General features: G+C 36.2%; 1 protein-coding gene across 2 annotated transcripts in view; it reads left to right on the forward strand.

Moving 5' to 3' along the window:
* NELL2 (neural EGFL like 2) overlaps nucleotides 1–18,212 on the forward strand; it is a 280,513-nt gene that overhangs the window by 252,427 nt on the left and 9,874 nt on the right. For both annotated transcript variants that reach the window (XM_043969238.1, XM_043969237.1), the window contains exons 16-19: nucleotides 4,847–4,942; nucleotides 6,433–6,573; nucleotides 12,594–12,787; nucleotides 14,645–14,821. In XM_043969238.1, the coding sequence (XP_043825173.1) occupies nucleotides 4,847–4,942; nucleotides 6,433–6,573; nucleotides 12,594–12,787; nucleotides 14,645–14,821 (608 nt within the window). The remainder of the gene's footprint in view (nucleotides 1–4,846; nucleotides 4,943–6,432; nucleotides 6,574–12,593; nucleotides 12,788–14,644; nucleotides 14,822–18,212) is intronic.

Consider the following 18,212-nt stretch of genomic DNA (forward strand, 5'->3'; position numbering starts at 1 on the left):
TTCGATGGCATCTTCAATTTATTGTTCTAATATATAGTTATTTATATATTCTATTACCTCTTCTGTTAATCTGAGCAATTTATATTTTTGTAAATATTCATCCATTTCACTTAGATTATCAGATTCATTAGCACATAATTGGGTAAATAGCTCCGAATAATTTCATCTGCCTTGGTGGTGACTTCACCTTTTCAATTTTTTATATTGGTAATATGGCTTTCTTTTTAAAAATCAAATTAATCAATAGTTTATTTATTTTTTCATAAAACCAGCTCCTAGTTGTTTTTTTTAGTTTATTTTTTATTTTAATTTTATTAATCTTTCCTTTGATTTTTAGGATTTACAATTTGGTGTTTAATTCATGATTTTTAATTTGTTATTTTTCTAGTATTTTTTTTAGTTACATAGCTAATCCTCTGATTTGCTCTTTCTCTATTTTATTGATATAAACATTTAGAGATATAAAGTTTCCCTGAGTACCACTTTGCATCCCATACATTTTGGTATGTTGTCTCACTGTTGTCCTTTTTAATGAAATTATTAATTATTTTTATGATTTGTTCTTTGACCCACTAATTCTTTGTGATGAGATTATTTAATTTCTTTCTTTCTTTCTTTCTTTCTTTCTTTCTTTCTTTCTTTCTTTCTTTCTTTCTTTCTTTCTTTCTTTCTTTCTTTCTTTCTTTCTTTTTTTGGGTGAGGCAATTGGGGTTAAGTGACTTGCCCAGGGTCACACAGCTAGTAAGTGTTAAGTGTCTGAGGCCAGATTTGAACTCAGGTCCTCCTGAATTCAGGGCTGGTGCTCTATCCACTGTGCCACCTAGCTGCCCCTATTTCATTTCTACGTAATTAATTTTTAATCTGTGCTTCCAAAGTCCTTCACTGCAACCTCTAGAATACAATATAAAATCCCATTTGGTATTCAAAGTCCTACATAACCATAGCTTTCAGTTTTCTTACACTTTATAATCCTTCCACAACCCCAGCTTGGGGGATCCAGTAACTCTAGGATCCACTAACACTGGCCTTTTTGTCATTCCTCAGAAATACACTCCATCTCCTGACTATGCATTTTCACAGGCAGTTCCCCATACCTGAAATACTTTTCTTCCTCTTCTCTGCCTCCTGGCCCCTAAAGCTTCCTTCAAATACCAGCAAAAATTTCACCTTCTGGGGCAGCTAGGTGGCACAGTAGATAGAGCACCGGCCCTGGAGTCAGGAGGACCTGAGTTCAAATGCGACCTCAGACACTTAACACTTACTAGCTGTGTGACCCTGGGCAAGTCACTTAACCCCAATTGCCTCACACACACACACACACACACACACACAATTTCATCTTCTATAGGAAACCTTTTCTGATTGTTTCATTGTGTGTTTTTTTTAGTTTAGTTTTTGTTCATTTTTTTTTAAATTAAGTGTCTGAGACCAGATTTGAACTCAGGTACTCCTGACTCCAAGGCCGGTGCTCTAGCCACTGCACCACCTAGCTGCCCCTGTTCCATTGTTCTTAATTCTAGTACCCTACCTCTGTTGATTATCTCCTGCTTGTCTCCATTTTATCCTGGATATAGCTTGCTCTCCTGTGATTGAAGGGTGGAGCACCAAACTCCTCCCAAAGCCTTCCTTTATAGAGGGCAGACACTGGACTTTTATGTTTACCCCAATCTGTATTTGCTATTCTGCCTTGTTTCAACTCCATAGAATAAAATGTTCTTCCCAGATTAAGTTCATCACCTCTAATCTCATCACCATGCCATTTACTCAAGCCTTTGCAGACATTACATCCTCTCCCCTCTGATTGGAGGACTAGAGGGCCTAGTATCAAGCTCCTCTCACTGCCTTCCTTTAAAGAGAGTCTTTTGGGCTTCACTCTGTATCTGCTGTTCTGCCTTGTTTCACCTTTACAAAACAAGATGCCCCTTCACTGGGTACCCCTTGATGTTTTCCCACTTTCCTGCCTCTTTTTGTGTGTTGTCTACCCCCATTAGATTGAAAACTCCTTGAGGGTAGGGCTTTTATTAATCATATTCCCACCAATTAGCACAGTGCCTGACACAGTAGATACTTAATAAATGTTTATTGGATTGAATAATTGTTTGTATCTTGTCTCCCCCATTAGACTGTGTGGTCTTTTAGAGCAGAAGCTGTCTTTTACCTTTCTTTGTATCCTCAGATTTTAGTCCAGTGTTTGGCACACAGTAGGCTCTTTTTAAAAAGAGTCATCGGGGCAGCTAGGTGGCACAGTGGATAGAGCACCAGCCCTGGAGTCAGGAGGACCTGAGTTCAAATTCAGCCTCAGACACTTAACACTAGCTGTGTGATCCTGGGCAAGTCACTTAACCTCAATTGCCTCACCAAAAAAAAATTTTTTTTAATTAAAAATAAAAAAGAGTCATCTCTTCATCAGAGACTGGCATGAAGGAGGAAATACTAGGCCATGATGAGATGAGAAAAAGGATTGAAGAAGCCAATTCCAGTGAATGACTTCGGTTTTTCCAGTGGTGGCACAGTGGATAGACTCTGATCCTGAAGTCAGAAAGACCTGAATTCAAATTTGGCCTTAGACATTTACTAGCTGTGTTACACTGGGCAAATCATTTAACCTCCCTCTGCCTCAGTTTTCTCAGCTGCAAAATGTGGATACTTATAGCAACTAATTCTCAGGGTTGTTGCAAGAATTAAATGAGGTATTATTTGTTAAGTGATTAGCACTGTGTGTGGCACATAATTGGCACTTAATAAATTATTGTTTCCTTTCTTCCTTCCATGGGGTGCCAGGTTAGAGAGAAAAGAGATCTGGAACAGATATAATGCTCAGTGGGATAGAAAACCAATTAGAGAGGAATACAAGTATTACTTTGCTACTGTGAGGGCCCAGTTGATATTAGATAATTGAATCATTATAGTTTCATTATATCTTCCAGCTGCATACTGCAAGTGAGCAGAAACAAAGGAGGCAAATGGGGAAATAATTCAGGTTTGGGTTTGGCAAGATGTTATTGGTCATAGAACAAGGTGGCAAGAGATTTGAGAGTAGAGGATAGTATAAAAGGAAAAAAGAATATAGCTAATGCAGAGGAGGGAAGGAATGAGGGGTGGAGTGTTTCAGTCATACTGAAGATTAAGAATGGAACTCTGAGTTTTTAGGCATAGGGAAAAATGGAATGATAAGATTATGAACAGATAAAGGGATTTTGGAATTCATGAAAATAGAAGATTTTTGGGATATGGCAAGCCTACTTCTATAAATAGCTGAGGTGTGGAGTGGAGAAGTAGGTCTTGGAAATTAAATAGATTGAGGAAATGGAAAATTAGAATAATTAAGGTAACATAAATATGTATGTTGTAGTCCTATATTAAAAAGGCAAAAATTGAAGTAGAGAGAAAGATTGTGAGCCAAGCTCTAAACTCGTTAATGAAGGGAAAATGACCTGGAGTTCAGTAGATAATAGCTACCAGGATCTGGGTTGATTGGTATATTTTAATAGTTATTATTATTCATCCTTTGTTTTTTCCAAGAGGAACAAAGACACCAATGGCATCATGAGGTTATGTCTTGATGTGAATTGGATTTATGTAATGCAGAGTTGCACAAAGTCTTCATGCTTACTCTTTCTTCCAGACTCATCGAAGTCCAGTAGCAAAATAAATGTCAGGTCACCTGGCAATAGTCCAGGATATAGTGGATGATCTTGAAGTCTTTGATGTCTAACCAAGCTCTAAGCATTCCATAGCATCTGCTTCAGCTGCTTTCATGGTCACTGAAACAAATTATTCTCATTTATCCATTCTGCAAGGGGAAGTCTTCACACCCCTAACCCTAACCCTAAATTCCCTCAGCAGAAATGAATGGATGAAAATTTTGATAGTATGAGCCTCAGAGAAAGAAAGGTTGCTGAGTAATGGTGGAAAGAGAATCTGGAAGTAGCCATGGGAATCAAGTAGTAGTTTGGCTGCCCCCATTGTGATTAGTGAGTTTCAGAGTTGGAGAAAAGCATAACCAGTACTAGAAAATGAGGCCAGGGAAACACTATTAGCAGAAAGGCACCAGATCTGATTGAATGCCAGAATATTGGAAGGATTAAGAAAGAATTTGTGAAATATAAAGCAGACATTCCAGAAGACAGAGGAAGGAATAGACAGATTTGGAATGGGACATGATGAAGGTAGAGTTGAGGAAGATAAGAATAATGGAACAGTTATCTGGGTTTGGGGAAGCTGGGAATTCAGAATAACTGGAATGGAAAGAGTATAAGAGGGTGGGACCTCAACCACCAATGAATGAATTCAAGCAGAGTATCACTGGATGGGAAGAGAGCCTTTGAAACAGGCAAGTGATTAAAGAATTCAAGCTTGTCCTTCTAAGCATGACAACCTGTTTTTATTGGGGCCTCTAAGGCTAAAGGAGGCTAGTTTCACAGTGGACAAGAGCAATAGGAGATAGTCTTGGGGAATTTGGAAGTCCAGGGAATTATCAAGATGTGGTGCTGTGAGCTGGCTTCAACACTGTACCTGTAGTGGAGACTGTTTCACTAGAATCCTGGAGATGAATGATGATATAGCAGATCCACCTGGCACCTGCAAGCTAGGTCCACTAGAGTTTGAATATTGTTAAACACCTCCTAAAACTGGCTTCCATTGAACCATAAGGGGAAAAAAACCAAGTTTTACACATTCTGTGCTTGGCATTCCTGAAGCACTTGTTCAATAGACATGTCCTGTAAATCACTAAATAAATGTGAAATGTTTAAAATTACTTCCAGCTGATGTCAATATCACCAAAAGACAAAGAAGAGGCTGATTTTTGGAGTTCATATTAGAAGTAATATTTTAACTCTTTCAGCATTTTGCAAAAATGGCTGTAGGAATGGAGGAACCTGTATTGCTTCCAATGTATGTGCCTGTCCACCAGGTTTCACAGGACCTAGCTGTGAAACAGGTAAGAATGGAATTTCATCTTTTATAAAATGAATTTTTCCACCTATGTACACAGTTATCCATAAGAAAAATAATCATTTAATTTTCTGGTAGCCTATCAAGAACATACAGTGATATTAATAAGAAAATGCACATAGCATTTTCATAGAATGAAATGGGAAGTTTTAGTGATATATTCATTAGGCAATTACCCCCCAAATCATTCTAATTAATAGTAAATAGTATTTGCAATTAGAAGTAGAATAATCATATTCAGACATATATATGTATGTATACACATATACATATATACACACATACATACACATATACATATATATCTGTATGAATGATCATACTGGATCTTACCACTTCATAATTCATATTCTGTATTCACTGTATAGAGCCTATTTCCTGTAAAATTGCTATGACTTATCTATGATTAATGTAGAGCTTAAACTTATCAGCTGAATACTTAGGGAAAATTTCTTTAAGGTATTGGTTTAATGAAACAAGGCTTACATATACAAAAAGAATATTATCTTATAGAATTCATCTCACCTATAATTTCCATTTGATTATGACCAAAATCCCTGGGTACTACATATTGCCTTCATTCTTTTCTTTGGTATTAGTGTCTCATGATGCTATATAGGACATAAGCCAGCACAAGGCGTGAGTTCATAGTTTATGGAAAATTCATAATTGGCTAATGCGGCTCACACTTGGCACTAGAAAAATGTCATTAGATTATTATTAATACAGACTTAAGTTTTAGTTTCACATGCATAGTATTTGAACTTTTCTGTTATCACTTTAAAGCTAACTCAAGTTTATGTATGAAATAGTGAATCTCACTATCACTCAATTGTTTACTGGAAAAGACTGATTTTCTGATGATCATCATTCTCTTAGTACAAGTGCTTCTAGGCTAGAATCTATATATACAAGAAAAGGCTTCTTTAGATCTTAATAGGCCAACACTGATGCGTACTAGAGGCAATTGAAAAAAAAATCTGTACAAGCTTGTTCCACATTTATATGTATTACCTTTGTAACATTTCTCCCAGAACTTCCATTTAAATAGGTCGTCTTTCTCTTCATTTCCCACCCAGTGCATTCCTTTGTACTTCTCCATCATGTTCTCCCCCTTTCAGCTTCCTTTTATATATTTTCTTCCTCCATAAGACTGTAAGCTCCTTGAGGGCAGGGACTATCTTTATTCCCTTTTCTTCATATTTCCAGTGCTTAGCACAGTACCTAGTACATAGTAGATACATAATAAAGGTTCACTTACTAATTTTCATTGAGTTCATGGGTCTAGGGCATTTTGTAAGTATAAAACAATACAAATACAAATTATCATCATTTTCTGTTATTGCATATCAACAGAGTTCTAAGGTCCATAGGTATCAAAATTATTAATAAGCTTGCTAACATACCATATCACTTCTTCTCAGTGTATTTTAGCTATTGCTTAACTTCTTCTTTCTCAAACTTGTTTTTGAGCAGACATTGATGAATGCTCAGATGGCTTTGTACAATGTGACAACCGTGCTAACTGCATTAACCTGCCTGGTTGGTATCACTGTGAGTGCAGAGATGGCTACCATGACAATGGGATGTTTTCATCAAATGGAGAGTCATGTGAAGGTCAGTACTAAAGAAAGGACTTTATAATGAACAGTCTAGCAAAATTTAGGTATCATGTCTCTCTGAAGGTATCAACCACAGGCCATTTTAAACCTAGATGTAATGTAATATTGATGTTTGACATGTTAAGGCAAGACCTGTTCACACTAATGAAATGATTTAGTTTTGCTGAGATTAACCAGTCAATAAGCACTTATTAAATACCTACTATTTTCCAGCCACTGTGCTAAGCATTGGAAATACAAAGACAAAATGAAATAGTTTAGTTGCTTTTTAAAAAGGGGAGGAGTGGACTGTATATGTAACCAAATCTCCATTTTATACCATATACTTAATTTGTAAAAACTATCTAAAAAATCTATACATTACATTTGAAACTGTCCTACTTGTCCTTCTTTCTGAATTTCTGTTCTCTTTTATAAGAAAAAGAGATCCTTTGTCTTATTAAAAATTCTCTCATGAAAGATCTATCTTCTTTATTGTCTGTGTACGTTAGACCCATACTCATTCTTTCAGGGGAAGTTATTCTTAGTTAGAAGCCTATTTATTTTGCTTTTTAGAATATTGTATTTCATGATTTCCTCTTATAGCAGAAGCTTCCAGGTCTTCTTTCTGGATGCTTTCAGTATTTATTTTTCTTGGACATGGAAACACGGGATTTTAGCTGTGACATTTCTAGAACTTTTTCCTTCACATTTTCTTTCAGAATGTTAATAGTACATTCTATCTTTACTTTCTCCTCTGATTCTAATAGGTGTGGGGAGCTATCATAAATGATTTCTTAAAGTATAGTAGCCAAGCTTTTTGTGAGCATAGTCTTCAAGAAGTCAAGTGATTCTTGAATCCTTACATCTTAACCAGATTTCCTGGTCAGTTGTTTTGTATTTTATACTTAATTTATATTTTCTTTTATTTTTAATCTTTTTAGTTTGCTCTAATATTTCCTGTCCTGATTGATTTCTAATTAATCTATTCAAAGTTCCAAGGAGTCTATCCACTCCAGTAAGGTTTATTAGTCTTCCTTGTTTTTTATTTTCCTTTTAATTTTTCTTACAGAGATTTTTTTTTTACAGTTTGCTTCATTTATGTTGGGTATTTCTATAGTCCTTGTGGAAAATCCATTTTCCCCATTAAGTTTCTCCTTGCAAATACTCTGGAATTACTTTCTCCTACTAATCTAGATTTCTAACATCTCTAGATCTACAATATTTTTTCCCTTTCTCTATACTAGTCAGTATTTTCTTTGGTTTACTCATCTCAATCTCTTAATTGAGGTGTGCAGCAGTGGGAATCTTCCTACTGTTGGGCTTTTGGGTGAGAGGGTCTACCCTACTTAGTCTCATTCTTGGTCACCAAGGCTCCTGATCTGACTTCCACCTCCCTCCAGAGTCAAGCCCTTCTGGATCTTTGAAATTCAAAGTGACAGATCTTCAGGGACTTCTGTGGCATCTCAGGAGAGCATGCTTGAGTCCTCAGAGCCCTTCACTGCCTTGACTGTTTTCATCTAAGTGCTTCCAGACCACACTGGCCAATGTGGCTCCTGATAGCCTCCTGGGTTTTTCAAACTACCCTAGGCATTTCTCAGTAGATCTTTCATTTCTTGCTGCCTCTAGACACACAATTTTGCTGGGTATATGTAATGACCTTTTATGTCTCTGACCTACATAGCAGAATGAGGAGAAAAGATATAAGAATAATTGAATTCCATGACCAATCCCTGCCCCCCAAAAAAGGATCCTAGATACTATATTTCAAAAAATCTTTTCTAAAAAAAACTGTCCAAATCTCTGATAACCCAAGAATAAAGTAAAAGTAATCTGCTGGTCAGTTCCTGAAAAAAACTCCAAAATGAAAACTCTCAGGAATATCATGGCCAAAAGTCAGTTTCCAGGTGATAGAAAAAATACTACAAGCAGCCAAAAAGAAAGAATTTAAGTACCAAGGTGTAGACGATATCATACATGATTAACAGCCATTACTGTAAAGAAGCGAAGAGCCAAGATGGCAGAATAGAAGCAACATTCCAGCTGAATTCTCCCAACTTTTGCCTCCTAAAACATTAATGCATCAAATTTTGGAGCAACATAGCCAGAAAAAGTCTAGATATTTAATTAAATAGAGGACTTTCATGCATTCATCATGAGAAGATCAGGGCTGAATAGAAAATTTGACATTCAAAAACAAGGCTCAAGAGCATTTAATAAAATTAAACTGTTTGCATTCCTATTCCAGAAAATGATACATGTAACTCCTAAAAACATTATCATTATTAGAGCAGTGAAAAGAAGTCTACATAGACAGAGGGCAAAGGTGTAAACAATTATTTTGGGATGCAATATCAGAAGAATAAGTTTCTTTGTTCACATATTCTCTATATGGGTACGTCACCACCATTGCATGCTAAATTCGTGCCTAGTCTTCCCGTGCACTCTTTGTGCATTTGTGGGGGAATGTCTACCAGGTTTATGGGAGAAAATTTTTGTAGCTACCATTTTTTCTTTGCTATCAAATAAATGCTTTTGCTTTTAGTTCATTGTGCCTAATGGCTAGCTATGAAGCACACCAATGTGGGCTCATAAACGATAGGGTTTTTAGTACAGATCTATGGGATACCCTTTTGCCGCTGTAAGTACTAATAACCTACCTAATGATCTAGCATACTTGTCTATGGGTTTCAAGCCAGGGGAGTATGTCAGAGGGACTGCTATATATATTCTTAGCTTATCTCTATCCCACAGCTGCCCAATCCTTGAAGGGACAGAATAAAGGGATATATACCTAATTTACCTGAATGACCCCATATATCCCTCTCCTTTCTTGGCCTCCCATGCTTTCAGAGACTCTCTTCAGCTCTGCTGTATCTGCTCTTGTAGCTTCTACCACCCCTAGTCTAGGCCCTGTGTCTGAGCCTGTCACCATCTTCATCAAGCATTGCCATTCTTAGCTTTCCCAGCCTTTTGCTCATTCCCTGTGACCAGCTACTGCCTAACCTGTGGAAAGAGGTGGGAGGGGAAAGAGGAGCAGGTAGCCAACACATTCCACTAGAAACTGGCTATCCTAGGATCAGGAAGGCCACTAGCCTATCTTCTTACTCTTCCCCTCTTATGTTTTTATAGACACCATGGCACAGACCTTACTTTGAGGACCACTAATGTAGATTGTGTCCTAGCTTCTAATTAATGCTCAAACTATTAAAGAAAGTTTCCATTATTTTAAAAACCTTCAGAGTAAAAGAGTCTATAACTGCCTTTGATTCTTATGCCGTAAGATCATAGATTTAGAGCTGGCAGGGATGTTAGAGGTCATCAAGTCGAATACTCTCATGTAACTGATGAGGAAACCAAGACCTAGAGAGATTAAGCAACTTGTCTGCAAGTCACACAGTAAGTGATGGAGGAAGGAGAGTCTTGTCTCTCAAATCCTATTTCTTAGGTTGTCTTTCTAATGATCTTTCAAAGTATTACAATCTAATAATGTTGGGGCAGCTAGGTGGCGCAGTGGATAAAGCACTGGCCCTGGATTCAGAAGGACCTGAGTTCAAATCTGACCTCAGACACTTGACACTAGCTGTGTGACCCTGGGCAAGTCACTTAACCCTCACTGCCCCGCAAAAAACAAACAAAAAACCACGCAAAAAACCACGCAAAAAAAATTTAATAATGTTTTTCTTTTTTCCCCTCAATGGGAACAATAATAAAAGTTATTATTGTGGCATTATTATGCCACTTTTGATTGCATGGTGCTTTATATCAGTTGTGTCATCTTATATTCAAAACAAATCTCTGGGAATGAAAGAGAATAAGGTTTGGGACAGAGGGAAGTTGTTTTTTCCAAAAATGAAACTAATTTGCCCATAGTTATACACTTTCCCAATGGAAGAAGTAAGACTAAAACTTTCAGATATTCCAGCTCCTATTCTATTTTCACTATGAGTAATCAGCAGCAGCAGTAACATTTATAGTGTTATATACTATATAACTATACAATATTTGCACAGTAGGGGCAGCTGGGTGGCGCAGTGGATAGAGCACCAGCCCTGGAGTCAGGAGTACCTGAGTTCAAATCCTGCCTCAGACACTTAACACTTACTAGCTGTGTGACCCTGAGCAAGTCACTTAACCCCAATTGCCTCACTAAAAAAAAAAAAAAACCAAAACAAAACAAAACAAAAAACAATATTTGCACAGCACTTTACAAATATTATCTCATTTTATCCTCACAACAACCCTGGGAAGTAGGTACTACTATTATTCTCATTTTATAGTTGAGATACTAGAGGCATAGAAGTTAATTGATTTGCCCAGGGTCTTAAAGCTAGTAACTATCTAAGATATTAGATCTCTCTTCCTCACAACAGATTAAACTTAGAAACAACTGCTCACTGATGTACACTAAATATACCTTGATATGTTTTATCATCCAAAATGTATTTTAATTAATGAGCTTTGAGATTATATGCTTAAATAAAATTAATCACATATTTCTTTTGGAACAGATTTGTGAGTAAAGCTATGTATACTTTTCATCTGTATGAAAATGCTATGGGTTGTGATTTGCATTACATAGGGTAGGGGAGAGAGGTCACAGTATAGAAGAGAAAGAAGTTAAAGAATCAAGAACTAAATGGGATTATTGGTCAGATGGGTGCTGTAAAGTTTACTTTACAGGTGCTGGTGTTTATTTATGGAGGAGAGAATAAAGCAGGGACAAAGTACAAATGATTCAATGCAGACCTAGAAAAGGAAGAGAAATGTGAGGAAGAGAAAGATAAATAATCTATGGAGGGGTTGGAGAGGATATGTCTATGAAATTTTAATGTTATACCTAAGAAGTCCTCTTGAAATGTCATTATTAGAGAAAGGCAAATTAAAATAACTTTGAGGTACCACCTTGTACCTATCAGATTGACTAACATGACAAAAAAGGGAAAATGACATGCTGGAGGGAATGTAGAAAAACACATACACTGATGCAGTATTGGGGGAGTTGTGAACTGGTCCAACCATTTTGGAGAACAATTTGGAACTATGCCCAAAGGGCTATAAAAGTGCATACCCTTTGGCCCAGAAATATTCAAAAGGTTTGTACCCAAAGAGAAAGAAAAGGAAAAGAACCAATATATACAAAAATATTTATCACAACTCTTTTTGTGGTGGCAAAGATTGGAAATTGAGGGAATGGTCGTCAAATGGGAAATGGTTAAATAAGTTGTGTTATGATTGTGATGGAATACTATTATTCTATAAAAAATTATGAGGGGGTGGTTTCAGAAAAATCTGGGAAGCCTTATATGAATTGATACAAAGTGAATTGAGCAAAACACAGGCAATAGCAATATTGTAATAAGATCAGTCGTGAATGACTTGGCTACTCTGATCAATACAAATAATCCAAGAGAGAGCTAATATGAAAATATGTTTACACGACTTCACATGAACAACATGAATTATACTGCTTACCTTCTCAACAGATAGGCTGGCTAGAGGGGAAAAAGAATCTAGAACTCAAAATTAAAGTGCTGCATGTTATACTAAAAAAAAAACAACAAAGGTTAAAAAGAATGTTTAATTACAAAAAAAGAAAAAAGAAATTCCATCATCTACTTAAAACATGGTTAGGTACTTGGGACTAGTGTATTAGCCAGAATATCTGAACAATTTTTAAATTTTATTTAGTAGTAGCTTTCCATAATAAATGGGGCTAATTTTTTCCCCAAAATAAAATTATTTTCTAGCCTCCATGTCCTTGTGTTAGTAGAATAAGTAATCCCAAAATTCCAAAGATTTAACCTCTGTCAACCAAGGTTTTGTGACTTTACATATCAGACCTAGTAGAATTTCCTTTGAAATGTGAATAGTAATCTCACAAAATTACCAACAGTATTTATTTAAATCAGGATCTAACATGAGACTCACAACCACAAAATAGAAATTTAGAGCTGAATGTTTTATGGTTGTAGATTACTTACATTGTTTGCAGTAGGTATTAAAAGTATGTTCTTTTTTCCCCCTCATCCATAGATATTGATGAATGTAGTACTGGGCGACACAGCTGTGCCAATGATACCATTTGCCTTAACCTGGATGGCAGTTATGATTGCCGGTGTCCTCATGGAAAAAACTGCACAGGGGATTGTATCCACAATGAAAAAGTTAAACACAATGGACAGATTTGGGTGTTAGAAAATGACCGATGTTCTGTGTGCTCATGTCAGGTTGGTATAGATAAAATTATTGATCATTCATGTCTCCCCAGGATCAAGATTATTTATGAAGAATTATATAGAAATGAAGCCAGTGCAGTACTAGTGAAAAAGAAATGATCTTTATTATTTAAAACTATTTCATTTGTATATTTTACATTATAGTATTTCTGAGTATGCCCCTCCATTCCCCTACACAGTGAGCCATCACTTGTACCAGAGATTAAAAAAAGAGAAATGACAGCTTATGCAACATTCTATACCCATAGTTCCTTATCAATTAGGAAATGGCTTGTAATATCCGATTGTGATGGAATAATATTGTTCCATAAGAAATTATGAAGGGGGTGGTTTCAGAAGAATCTGGCAACTTACATGAACTGATACAAAGTGAAGTGAGCAAAACATTATACACAGGCAATAGCAATGTTATAACAAGATCAGTTGTGAATGACTTAGCTACTCTGATAAATACAATAATCCAAGAGAGAACTGATAAGATATGAAAAGGATATACATTTTCTCAATTTGTCTCCAAGGTCAAGCTTTGTTATAATAACTAAATACATCAGGTTTGGGTTTTTCCCCATTTACCTAAACGTTATATTACATTGTACTTATCATTTTGTTTTGCTTACTTTACTCCTCATTCTTTAAGACCATATAAGATTTTCCATACTTCTCTGAAACTATAAAGTTTGTCATTTCTAACACCTAATATTCTTTTACATTCATGAATCTTAGTTTGTTTGGTCATTCATCAGTTAATAAATTGATTTAATTAGTTAATGAACACAGTTAATGAACTTGTTTCTAGTTTAATACTAACATAAAAAGTATTTCTATGAATATTTTAGGGTATAGGACCTTTATTTCTGTGTTTGACCTTTGTGGAGTATACATAGAACAATGGAGTTTGTGGGTCCAAAGGCTGCGTCATTTTGGTAACTTCATGGTTCCAAATTACTGTCAAGAATAGTTAAGCCAATTCGTATTTCTGGACATTGTGCATTAATGTACCATTCTTTCTAAAGCAGCTCCAGTAATGGTGGATTAGTGATCATGTCTTTTCAGTCTTTCTAGCATTGACTATTCACTTCTTTGCCAATTAGCTGTGGATGAAATGAAAGCTCAGAGATGTTTCAATTTTCATTTCTTTTATCATTAGTAATCTGGATTGTATTATCTGTTCTACAGACCAGAGACATTCCTATTAATGTTAGCTAATGATAGGAATTTGGATCTATTTACAGAAAAACAGGGCAGCTTGGTGGTACAGTGGATAGAATTTTGAGCCTGGAGTCAGGAAGACTCCTCTTCCTGAGTTCAAATTTGGCCTCAGAAACTTAATAGCTGTGTGACCATGGGCAAGTCACTAAATCCTGTTTGCCTCAGTTTCCTCATCTGTAAAATGAGCCGGAGCAAGAAATCACAAACCACTTCATTATCTTTGCCAAGAATCAGACTCAACTGAAATAACTGAATGACAACAGAAAAAGGCAGGCTTAAGTATTTCATAAGTCTTCTACCCAAAGGAAATGATGATTAGTTACCAAAAACTGAGACTTTAGTACTCAGATAAAAATGATTGGTGTCCTATGGAAATATAGTATTTTATTCTGGCTATTTCAATCAGTTGAAAACAGGAAATGTAGTTTATAACTGTAAAAGAAGTTTCTCTGCTTTTGGTCATTTCTATGTAAGCTATATAAATGGAACTTTGACAAAATTATAATAAACATTTAAGTAAAATCAGGGAATTTCAATTTGTTGTAAACCTTGTTATTGCAAAGTACTTACAAGTGGCCTTCTTCATAGGAAGAAACATAAAGACTTTTATTAACAATACTGTTTTTCTTATTATGACAGAATGGATTTGTCATGTGTCGTCGAATGGTCTGTGACTGTGAAAATCCCACTGTTGATCTCTTTTGCTGCCCAGAATGTGACCTCAGGGTTACCAGTCAATGTCTCCATCAGAATGGGGAAATTTTATACAATAGTGGAGACACTTGGGTGCAGAATTGCCAACAGTGCCGATGTTTGGTAAGTTTGGCTGCGTGAGATGGATTATCACATATTCTTGACATTTGATTTTTTTTTCAGTCTGAGAACTCTTTCATTGCAAACTATCTATAACTTTTAGTTTTAAAGTTACCTGAGGTTCACAATGGAAGGATTTGAATCCAGTCTTATGTATGTATATAAACCTGAGTGTATCTCCCTGACTGCCAACGTCTCACAACCTCTAAAAGAGACACATTCTAGGGAAGACAAAACAGATATTATGAATAAAATTTAAGAAAAGGGTAAACTGAGTCAATTCTCCAAACATATTATCATTTATTAACAGGCATGCTAGCTGATAATAAAGGATGGGTGTTGATAGAAATTCTGAGAGACAAAGTTCAAAGCATGATGGATCAATCTGTTAGTTACAAATTGGCCTCTTGATGACCAAAGAGCCAGAGTGAGGACCAACAGGGCCTTTTAAACTTATGTGTGTCTTCCTTCTGATCAGCCTGGACCTCTGATCATTTGGACCTCCCTTGGCAAAGGCAAGGCAATTTTAATAAGGAGGTGGGTTAAGAGTTCTCAGCTCCTCCCTATTATTTCATCACTGGGGAAGCAGGATGCCCTTCTCTGACATTTAAAGAATGCTAGTTGCTTTATTAGACCCAGCTGCCTCTAGCAATCTTGGCAACAAACAAAGTCATCTCGATCAGGTTCTCTGTGGTTTGGCCTCCCCCATATAGATCTAGTCATCCCTAACTTTAATTAGAAAGCAAAGACAGGAGACTGGGAAGGGCCTAAATCAAGCTGATTCTCTGTCTACAGGTTAAACAGAAGCAAGTATCTCACTTGGGAGGGGACCAGCCCAAGCTGCTTATCAAGCAGATGCCTTGGATGCTGGGAGTAATCATATTACTTGATCTTGCCCTTCAAAAACTGCCTGCTCTGATCTTTGGAAAGGAGAACAGTTTATGACCAAAAAAGAGATAGAGAATATTATGAAATGCAGAATGGATGATTTTGATTACATTAAATTAAAAAGGTTTTGTATAAACAGAAGCAATGCATCCAAAATTAGAAGGGATGCAGAAAGCTGGGAAACAATTTTTATGGCCAGTACTTCTGATAAAGGCCTCATTTCTAAAATATATTGGGAACTAAATCAAATTTGTAAGAATTCAAGTCATTCCCCAATTGAGAAAGGGTCAAAGGATATGAACAGGCAGTTTTCTGATGAAGAGATCAAAGCTATCTATTCCCATATGAAAAAATGCTCTAAATCACTATTGATTAGAGAGATGCAAATAAAAACAACTCTGAGGTACCACCTGACACCTATCAGATTGGCTAACATGACAAAAAAGAAAAATAATAAATGTTGGAGAAGCTGTGGAAAAATTGGAACACTAATGCATTGTTGGTGGAGCTGTGAACTGATCCAACCATTCTGGAGAGCAATTTGGAATTAGGCCCAAAGGGCTATAAAGCTGTACATACCCTCTGACCCAGCAATACTACTATTAGTCTTTTTCCCAAAGAGAGCATAAAAAAGGGAAAAAGACCCACATATACAAAAATATTTATAGCTGCTCTTTTTATGGTGGCAAGGAATTGGAAATTGAGGGGGTTGCCCATCAATTGGGGAATGACTGAACAAGTTGTGGTATATGAATGTAATAGAATTCTATTGTGCTGTAAGAAACGATGAACAGGAGGAATTCAGAGAAACCTGGAAGGACTTGCATGAACTGATGATGAGTGAGATGAGCAGAACCAGAAGAACATTATACACAGTATCATCAACATTATGTGTTGATCAACTGTGATAGACTAGATTCTTCTCACCAATACAACAGTACAAGAAAGTTCCAAAGGACTCATGATGGTAAAGGCTCTCCAAATCCAGAAAAAAAAAAGGAACTGTGGAATATGGATACTGATTGGGCCATACTATTTCTTTTGTGTTTGGTGCTGTTGTTTTTCTTTTTTGAGGTTTTTTTCCTTTTTACTCTGATTCTTCTCTTATAACAGAAAAATGCATATATATATTTATATAACTTTTATCAGATTACCTGCTGTGTAGGGGAGGGGGAAAAGAAGGGGAGGGAGGGAGAAATATTTGAAATTGGGAATCTTATATAAACAAATGTTAAAAACTATCTCTACATGTAACTGGAAAATAATTAAAATACTATTATTAAAAGGTATTATCAAAAGTATTTATTTTAAAAAATAAAATAAAATAAACTGCCTGCTCTTTAGAAGTGGAGTCGAACAAAATGAGAAAAAGGATGGATGACAAATATTGGTTATTAAATAATATAGCATAATATTTTCCTTAACAGTCTTTTTTCTAATTTCCTCACAGATTATTTTCTAATAGTCAAGATGTAGCTATCACTCGCATTGTGAAATAGATCAATGACTTCTAAAAGTTTAGATGTTCTCCACACCTCAGACCTTGGGCATGATCAGACCTATGGCAGAATGATCCCAGCCCACAAAATTCTCTAAGGAAATTCATAATAAGTGTACCCTAAGTAACATAGGAAACAGCATAAGACACAGAAATAGACTAGGAAGGTCCAGTAGAGATCATCTAGCCCAATGCTCTCTTTTTATAGATGAGGAAACTGAAGCCCAGAGAGGTTAAGGGACCTGCAACATGAAAGAAGTAGTAAATGCCAGAACCAGAATTCTACCTCAAGTCTCATAACTCTAAGTTCAATATGCAAACCCAATAGCCACACCACTGTACTGTGTCAAGGCCCTACCAGCTCTGCTTTTCCTGTTTCACCATCATATAATTTAATGCCATCAGGCAAGGATCTGATGCCAGCTGTAAAAGCCTTGCTTTTCTCTTCTGTGTGCTAGTTGCAGACAGCCCCTTCCAGAGGAAGCTAGTACAACCTTCTGAACAATTGTCTGTGACCTTGGAAAATTGTGGTTTTCAGCAGATTTTTTTTCATTCCAGATGTTACTTTTAAAGTTATAATTGGAATTCTTTCTATTATTATATACTTGTTTTAGGTAAATCTTTTTATTCATTTACTTTTTTTTTTTTTTTGCGGGGAAATGGGGGTTAAATGACTTCCCAGGGTCACACAGCTAATAAGTGTCAAGTGTCTGAGGCTGGATTTGAACTCTGGTCCTCCTGAATCGAGGGCCAATGCTTTATCTACAGCACCACCTAGCTGCCCCCATATTCATTTACTTTTGATCTAAAAATCAAGTGAAAGAGCAAGGTTGATTTCTATACTTGAAGGCTATGTTTATCTTCAACACCATAAGGTTCAGAAATGTGTGGTAAAATGGGTCTAAAATATTTTTAAATAGATCCATATTAAAAATAGATCCAATTTATACATTTTTTGTGGGTAATAATAAAGATTGAGTTAAATTCAGGGGTGGGTAGGAATGAAAG

Source organism: Dromiciops gliroides, chromosome 5 (genome assembly GCF_019393635.1).
Source record: "Dromiciops gliroides isolate mDroGli1 chromosome 5, mDroGli1.pri, whole genome shotgun sequence".
NCBI classification, from domain to species: domain Eukaryota; kingdom Metazoa; phylum Chordata; class Mammalia; order Microbiotheria; family Microbiotheriidae; genus Dromiciops; species Dromiciops gliroides.